The sequence below is a fragment of the Ursus arctos genome, unplaced genomic scaffold, assembly GCF_023065955.2.
Source record: "Ursus arctos isolate Adak ecotype North America unplaced genomic scaffold, UrsArc2.0 scaffold_22, whole genome shotgun sequence".
NCBI lineage: Eukaryota > Metazoa > Chordata > Mammalia > Carnivora > Ursidae > Ursus > Ursus arctos.
Window position 1 is genome coordinate 58,551,426 of NW_026622897.1, and position 9,501 is coordinate 58,560,926.

The window sequence follows — 9,501 nt, forward strand, 5'->3', positions numbered from 1 at the left end:
AATGCACACAGTATTGAGGGGGTGAAGTGATCCTGGATGGCTGCTGAGGAAGAGTTGCAGATGTGGAGGGGGGAGTTTTGCTAAGGATAATTCTCAAGGGTAAAGTACTGCAACCTGCTGTAGTGATAAGAACTCTGGTTGCAGGTAAAGCTGGAATTTTGGGGTCATAAAAGAGGAAAATCAAGAAGAAAGAAGAGAAGGAGAAAGAAGTGTAGGAAGAGAAGGAAACGGAGGAGAGGTTAACACAATCTGAATATTGTACAGGAAGACATGGTATGATGAGAACGAACAGAGAGCAATAATCTTAAGGAAAGAAAAAGGAGAGATTTGGAGGAGGGGGGCAATTATTCTCCTCTTATTATTACTTCAAGTATAGGGACTCCATTTAGACTAACATCTTAACTTTTCATTCTAAATCTCATGCCTCTGAACAGGAAAACCTCCAGTTATGTACTTAATAAAATTGTTGACATTTTGATGTTAATTTCCTTGCCGCCTATGTGTCTCAGTCAGCACGGAACTGGAGAGGAAGGAAAGGAGTTGTTAAGAATAGGCCATTGCATGGGGCACCTAGGTGGCTCAGTCAGTTGTCTGACACTTGATCTCAGCTCAGGTCTTGAGCTCATGGTCAAGAGTTCAAGCCCCACCTTGGGCCCTGTGCTGAGCATAGAGCGTATTTTAAAAAAAAAAAAAAAAAAAGGTCATTGCAAAACCCAAGTTTTAAGATGAAATTAAGATAAGATGGAAAGGTATGTGAATAAGATAAAGGAAAAATCAAACAAAGCAAAAGTACAATATGCATAATTAAGTTTTATAGGTATAATGAAGATGTCTCCAGCACAAATTACAAACAGAAAAGGTTTCCGGAAGAAATTAGTGTTGAAGCTGATGCTGAAGGATCAACTGGTGGTAATTAGGTGGAGGGTGGATAGGAGGTAACAACTGATCCAGGAAGACAAAATGGCCTGCATGAAGGTATGAAGGGAACTAGGGACCTCACTCAAGGGACTGGAAACAAGAGTAAGTGGACTAAAGCAGGGGCCAGTTCTTTATGAGTTTATAGCATACAAACATTTTTTTAAAAATCTAATGCAGGGGCGCCTGGGTGGCACAGCGGTTAAGCGTCTGCCTTCGGCTCAGGGCGTGATCCCGGCATTATGGGATCGAGTCCCACATCAGGCTCCTCCACTGGAAGCCTGCTTCTTCCTCTCCCACTCCCCCTGCTTGTGTTCCCTCTCTCGCTGGCTGTCTCTATCTCTGTCGAATAAATAAATAAAAATCTTTAAATAAAAAAAAAAATCTAATGCATTACTTTTCTGTTGTTTGGTTATTGCTTTTGCTTTGTTTCATACAAAATAAAGTCATACGTGTAGGAAGTCAAATGACTACATGGGGTCATTTTTAGACTCCATGGTAAAAACGAGAGAGAACAAAAGTCCTAAACAGATGAATGACATAGGCTTTCCATTTTGGAATAACAATATTTTCTGTGATGCAGAAAGTTGAGGAAAATTTTTTTTAAATAAAGTATGGGCAAGACATATAGGAAATATATTAAAAATATTTGCAATAGATAGAAGTTAAATCTTTGCCTCATGTCTTATACTTCTGATGTATATAATTAAATGTAAAAATGAAATTCATAAAAAATGGAAATAAAAAATAACTTTATTAAGAATGCTTAGCTCTATCAATTCCTAAACTCAATGTAAATATTTATGAGCAAAAGTGATAGATTGTAGGACACCCTATTATCTTTTTTTTTTTTTTTTAAAGTCCCCTAGAAGATCTTGATGCAGTTTAGTATAACCAGTTTGGGGACCATAGTCTACAAGTTAAGAACCCCTGCTCTATAGTTAACTAACATTCATACCAATTCTTATTTCCTTAAATTTCAAATCTAAAAGGAGAGGATTTATACAGAGACCCATTTGTAATTTTGGAATATATATAGTTGCATTTATTTAAATTTTATCAAAATAATTTTATGTGTATTTCATTGTTTTTTTTACAAAACCAAATTTTTTTATTTAATTGAAAGTTGTCTTTCCAAGTAGTGAATTTGAGAGTATCTTACAATTGTCCCCCCTTATCCACAGGGGGATATGTTCCAAGATCCCCAGTGGATGCCTGAAACCATGGAGAGTACCAAACCCCATATATACTATGTTTTTTTCCTATACATGCATACCTATGATAAAGTTTAATTTATAAATTAAGCACAGTAAGAAATTAGCAACAATAATAATTAAGTAGAACAATTTTAACAATATACAGTAATAAAAGTTACGTGAATGTGGTCTGTCTCTGAAAATATCTTATTGTACTGTACTCACCCTTCTTCTTGTGATGATATGAGATGATAAAATGCACAATGATGCATTGTTAGGCTACTACTGACCTTCTGAGGATCATCTGCCTCCGGATCACAGCTGACCAGTAACTGAAATAGCAGAAAGCAAAACGACAGATAAGAGGGAGAACTACGGTACTGTTTTCTAGCACTATCGCTAACGCAAAAAGCTAAACAAAACACCACCACCACCATAGTTAATACATTAAAATGTTATTAAATGCTAAATATAAAAAAACTTCTGGAAGTATACACCAGAATGTAGGCTCTAATTGCATTTACTTTAGGGGTTAGAGGAGACGTGAGTTTGCGGAGTAGTGCAACTTTGTTTTCCACTGTATGTCATTTCCCAGTGAAGGGCTGAAGTATGGAAAGATTTTTCTTCAATAAAAGAGAGGGAAGGGAAAACAATTCAATCTCTGTCAACCATAAGATAAAATTTAAGGCCAAATACTTGGGAAAATGTATGCAAACTATGTCAGCAAATGGATTTATATTTCAGTATGGAAGGTATCCAGCAAGCAATAAAATACAAACGAATACCTCCACTAAAAATGGATAAGAAAGATGGGGTACCTGGGTGGCTCAGTTTGTTGAGTGTCCTACTCTTGGTTTCAGCTCCAGTCGTGATCTTAGGGCCAGGAGATCAAGAAGGGCTGGCTCCATGCTCAGCATGGAGTCTGCTTGGGATTTTCCCTCTCCCTCTGCCCCTCCCCCCCACTTGCTCTCTCTCTGTGTCTCTCCCTGACTCTCTCTCTCAAAATAAAATAAGATAAAATCTTTAAAAAAAAAAAAAGGATAAGGAGGTGAATGAATATTCAAAATACGAAAAAACTGACCAAAACCACTTGAAAAAAAATTCTTAATCACTACAAATGAAGTTAATTTCATTTGAAGCTAAAATACCAAAGAAATTAATTCTCACCAGTCTAGCTGGGGAAAAGAGAACATATAATAACCAAAACTTATAGAGGGGCAGCCCACTAGTACTGTATGGAAATGAAAATCAACACAATTTTATGGAGATGATTTTTTTCCAACATTTATAAATATAATTAAAATTGTCCATGCCTTTTGATCCCATAAACTAAACAATCCTATTTATTATTATCTTTTTTAAAGATTTTGTTTATTTGAGAGAGTGAGAGAGAGAGAGAAAAAAACAAGTGGGGGGAGGCGCAGAGGGAGAAGCAGACTCCCCACCAAGCAGGGAGCCTTATGTGGCGCTCAATCCCAGAATCCCAAGATCATGACCTGAGCTGAAGTCAGACACTTAACCAACTGAGCCACTTAGGAGCCCCCTATTTCTTATTATCTTAGGAGAGGAAAAAATCAGTAATGCAGAATGGATTACGATATCCATAGAAGAATTATTTTGATAGAAAAAAATGAGGAAGTGATTTAAATATTCAAGAGTAATGAAATGCTTAATTAAATTTGGTATAGCTATTGAAAGAAGAAGTTTAGCTATTGAAAATTTTGATTTCAAGGTATACAGAATGACACAAGAAAATTTCCACAAAATAATTCCAGGTAGAGAAGAAAACCAGTATTCAAAACCGCATATACTCTGAAATTTTTACAAAAACAATATTACACATAATAATTTTATAAAATGAATAAACGAAGTACAGAAAATGTTTTGAGAATGGTTATTCCTCTGTATTGGATTTACAAGTGATTTTCCAACTTTTTTATACTTTTCTGCAGTTTTCAGATTTTCCACATTAAGGATGTGTTTCTTTTGTAAAAAGAGAAAAAAAAATTTTACATGATGTTCATCTCCACCAGGCTTGGTTGTCACATTTCCCGCCTGGGAAAAGGCATTAACTTTAATATGTTTTGTTTTTGTTGTTTCTTTTCCTACTCAAAAGCTTCTAAATATAGATCTGTTACCACTAGGTGGAAAGTTTATTCTCTTTCCATGAAAGTACCTCTGAGACATCTAATTCTGGAGACTCATTCCGCCTGGGACATCCTGCTGGAAATTCTCCAGGGAAACTAAAAATCCTATGTAAGAAGGTACCATCCCAGATTTTGAAGAACTCCTAAGTATTCTCCGCCATGAATAGAATTGTGCCTAACACTGAGGTGAGTTTGGGCAATTTTCCAAAAACAGCTATTTTAGGAAAAGTAAGAATAGTGATGGCTAACAATAAAATGGCCTAGAATATGCAGATGGTTTTTTAAAAGGCAATATTAGCAATAGGCAACGTGCAACGTACTTCTCTTTCCCATTCACTTCTGCAGAGGTAATGGGTCTCTTTCTTCCTGGGTGGACTTAGTCTCACTTTCCAGTCACCCATTCATTTCACTGTGGCGTTCACATAAAAGATGGTGGACACTGGAGACTATAATCTTTACATTTCTCTGGTCTAGGACTATGAAATGATGATTCCTCTGTGTGGGGACATTCCTGGAGAGGTCGAGAACTCTCTCATACGACATTAATTTACATGAGAGGCAATCACCTTAAGAACCAGAGACCGTGAGCCTGTGTAACTTGTATTCTTTTGTATCTTCTTTCCATGGTGACTTCTAGGTACCCTGGCCAGAGGTGGGACAAAGAGTGATTTCCAGATTATCAGGTGACAGGAATCTATGTCTGCTGTCTTCACAACCATGTAATACATGTCGTCACACTGCAAGTATCTATGTAGTTCTGCTGGGTGGTGGGAATGTTTGCTATTGACATTGCAGCATGGTAAGTTGCCCATCCAGAGCTTAAGGACCATTTTATTTTTCTCAGATGAAAAAAATATTTTAACCGTTCGGTGACTTCAGCCTTTCTCAGACATCCCTGAATCTGTAAATTCCTTCAACCATTATTCAGTTCTTTCTACTACCTTTACAGGAAATTGCAATCCAAAAATATGGTATTATGGTATCATGGTATACGGTATTTTATTTATATATATATCAATATCAATATCAATATATATATATATCTATATCTATATATAGATATATATATATATACACCAAAAATATGGTATATGGTATTATAACCTGTCCAGTTATAACAAAAGAAATATTACTTAAAATAAAGCATTACAGACAATTGGGAATCTTAGACCTTCAAGGGCTTCTTAAATGCAAATGTTATATTGAAATGGATAGGAAACTAATAAAAAATGTGGAAAAGCAGAGAAGCCAAATAGAAAGGATGCTATACCTGATTGGATTCAGCCCTTTAATAAATTTTTTACTGAAATTCCATAAAACTTGCTAATAATTTAGAAATATAAATACTTTTTTTTTCTTCTCAAGATATTCCTTTAAAATTTCATAGTGTAAAAAAGCATGATATTGATGTCAGATACTAAGCTCTTACTAATTCAAACATTCATTTATTCACATATATTTTATTGAGCATTTACAATGTATCATCTTAAGCAAGTTATATGGAACATTACTGACAATAGCTTTCTTCATAAACTTCAAGGCAGGACAAAAGTCCTGCTGATAGGGACTAGTCAGATTAGGGTGATCCTCTAACTATACATACATGATTTTAGTGACAAGACTCGGGAAGAATCCGAGAGGAGACAACAGAAGTGGCTTATTGGGAGGAAGAGGTAATTATGGCCCAGTTCACAACTTGTTACTGGAATGTGGTGGAATAGAAGAGGTGCGCTGGGGAGAGGTTTAGAAAGTGAGGGTAGTTATTAGACAAATTATCCAATGACACATTGAGTAGTACTGTTTAATCAATTTTTAGATACCCTAGTTCAAAGACTCCCTTGCTAGAGTAGGAGGAAAATCACTGTCTTATCATGACAAAGTTCATGGCATTTGTGGGTATTATCTAAATCACTCTCTCGTCTGGTTTCTAACCCCACTTTTCTCCTACGTAGAAAGCAATTTCTGATAAAGGATGTAAAATGCCCTCCTCTTGTCAGCCATTATGTGTGGGGAAAACAGCTCCAGCCTGACCCCAGGATTCTTCGTCTTGAATGGCGTCCCCGGGCTGGAAGCCGCGCACCCCTGGATCGCCCTGCCGTTCTGCTTCATGTATGTCACCGCTGTCCTGGGGAACTGTGGGCTCATCCACCTCATCGGCCACGAGGAGGCCCTGCACCGGCCCATGTACTACTTCCTGGCCCTGCTCTCCTTCACAGACGTCACCCTGTGCACCACCACCGTACCCAATATGCTGTGCATACTCTGGTTCAACCTCAAGGAGATCGACTTCAACGCCTGCCTGGCTCAGATGTTTTTTGTCCACATGCTGACTGGGATGGAGTCTGGGGTGCTCATGCTCATGGCCCTGGACCGCTATGTGGCCATCTGCTACCCCTTGCGGTATTCCACCATCCTCACCAACCCCGTCATCGCCAAGGCCGGTCTTGCCACCTTCCTGCGCGGTGTGCTGCTCATCCTCCCATTCGCTTTCCTCACCAAGCGTCTGCCCTATTGTCGGGGCAACTCCATTCCCCACACCTACTGCGACCACATGTCTGTGGCCAAGGTGTCCTGTGGTAATTTCAAGGTCAACGCTATCTATGGTCTCTTGGCAGCCCTCTTGATTGGGGGCTTTGATATGTTCTGTATTACTGTGTCCTACACTATGATCTTGCGGGCAGTGGTGAGTTTGTCATCTGCAGAGGCGCGTCAGAAAGCCTTCGGCACCTGTACTTCCCACATATGTGCTATTGTCATCACATATGTTCCAGCCCTGTTCACCATTTTTACTCATCGTTTTGGGGGACAAAACATTCCCCATCACGTCCATATTCTTATTGCTAATCTCTATTTGATGTTGCCTCCTACCCTGAACCCGATTGTTTATGGAGTCAAGACCAAGCAGATCCGGGAAGGAGTCATCAAGTTATTTTTTAAAGAGAAAGATGTCTTAGTTACGAAATAGATTCATGAGTTAATACCCAAAATCAAGGAAAGACAAGAAATATTTCAGAGGAGATTCTTGAGCGTCAGTTTAAAACCAATGGGTTCATTGCAGAAAACAATATTCATTGAATATCTACTATAATAGTAACTGATTTTTTTTGTAAAACTCATTAATGATAAAAGTTAATTAAATAAAAAATGAACTTGAGGATTTTGTTTTCTTGAAAGGAATTTCACATCAATGTAATTTCAAGGCTGTTTGGAAATTACTGCATCGCTTAGATTCCTAGTGTGTTTTGCACGTGAGACAAATTGCATATGGGATGCACATGAAAGAAAAAATGCCTGACCTCATGTTGGGGATTCACCAGTTCTTGGCAGGAAATCCATTTTAAAAAGAAGTGTCAGTGTCTGTTTCTTAAGACACTTCACACGTATTTTAATGACTTCAGAAACCCTCTATTCCCTTCACTGCATAGTTTGGTATAACTTGTTTCAATTATGTAAACTATCATATTTATCTAAGCTATATTGAATTTCCACTATCAAGGAGAACAATTTCCATGCATTTCTATCAATACTATCTAAATAAAAGATGGGAAGATAAGCAAGGGAATAAACCACAAAATCTTAAGTCAATTTCTTGAGGATAATTCTAGGAGATTTTTGAAGCAGACAGAGATTAAGTCTTATAAATGGTTGTGAAGCGGTAGTAGAAAACAGAGGGTATCCACCAGCAAAATTGACAGGCATTTGGGTTTGGCTGACTTCATAGAATTTTTTTCCAACCTTAGTCACCACAGCTAAAAATCTTTTCCTATAATTTGACTCCAAAGTGAAGTTTATTGCTGAAGAAAATTACATAACGACCAAGCCATTTACAAACATTGGCTTTGTCTCCTGTAACCAGGCCTTGTCCCCACACAGCAAAATATGGAGAATAAGAACCTGCATTCACGTCACTGTGGGGCACTAAACAAGCCTGAATATACCTTGCATATCGATTTCCATTCCCTATGTCCTTCTGCACAAAGAGGAAATCTAGCTCTGGATGAAAACTTCCTGAGTTTTGTAATTTTATTGCCAATCCAAACCTTACACCACCACTGGTAGATGTGAAATGCACATTTATTAATATTTAAGTGTATCACTGAAAACAATTAGAAAAGTATGCTATTCTTCCACTAGAATTTTGAAGACATCAATATGTAATATGGAGTTTTCTGAAGTTATATTGCACTAAAAATGCTAGTTTGTTTTTACGTGATATTAAGTTGATATTTTGAGGGTCTCTAAGCTAGGGTAGCAGTTTGAATATAAAAAGGAATATATAATTCCTCTAACACTCCAAACACATGGAAATGCTGAATTAAATACACTTATGAAATTATAGAGGGTAAAACTAAAATCAAATAAATAAATTAATAAAGATTTCAAAAATAAAAAAGAGAATCACAGAGGCAATCAGGAATGAGAACTCAGAGCCAATACAAAGACTTTTACTCAAATGACTTCAGTGTTGGGACTCTAGCCTGTGTGTTAAGGCTGGACAAAGTGAGAAGTCTAGAATCTGGGATCACAGCACAATCTTTGAATGGGAGCTAAAATATCTATGCCTGCTAACCCAAAGACACAGGAAAAAAAGTGTATTACCATGATAATCTGAGAATACACCGATGCAACACATATCACTATAGACAGATCCAAGAAGGATAAAAATATACAAAGACTTTTCTGGAAATAGTCTTTCTCCATACATTCATTGCGTCTCTCTTAACTGCTTACCCCCACACAGACCATCATACACACCCCCCTTCAACATAATGAGAAAAATTGCAAATATAGGAAACAATTAGGAAGTAGGAATTGAAAGGGAGGGATAAATATATACGGGAGTATATTAATACATTTAGTCCATAAGTCTTTACCGATAATTACCGTAGGTGGGGTAATGGGTGTGGTGGGCCTTGATTTCAGTAACTTCTGGAAATTGTATATTCCACACTAACAGCATGGTAAGAGAAGAACACTCCTTCAGGAGAGAGACACTGATCAAACGTGGCTAGAAAGTGACATTTGGTATAGGAATCTGTATATTATTCTCCTCTTCAGGACTGCGTATGAGAACGATGAGAGAGAAAGGAAACAGAGATATTTATACTCCGTGTTTGTTGAAAAACACTGAGAATAGACAAATCTAACCCTGGTTGAAGGAGAATCAAGAGGGGAAAGCAACAGCATCATAGACAATAGTAATTTTATTGTGTCTATAGTAATATCCTGGTAAGCAAGAGGGA

At 37.4% G+C, this 9,501-nt stretch overlaps 1 protein-coding gene across 1 annotated transcript; it reads left to right on the forward strand.

Moving 5' to 3' along the window:
- The first annotated feature begins 6,260 nt into the window (after positions 1–6,260).
- LOC113250078 (olfactory receptor 52N2-like) lies at positions 6,261–7,223 on the forward strand. The gene has a single exon (XM_026491470.3). The coding sequence runs from the start codon at positions 6,261–6,263 to the stop codon at positions 7,221–7,223; it is 963 nt and encodes a 320-aa protein (XP_026347255.3).
- The last annotated feature ends 2,278 nt before the right edge of the window (positions 7,224–9,501 follow it).

Bases quoted from the DNA above. Each gene is read 5' to 3' on its own strand.
- LOC113250078 (XM_026491470.3), top strand. From the start codon at position 6,261: ATGTGTGGGGAAAACAGCTCCAGCCTGACCCCAGGATTCTTCGTCTTG.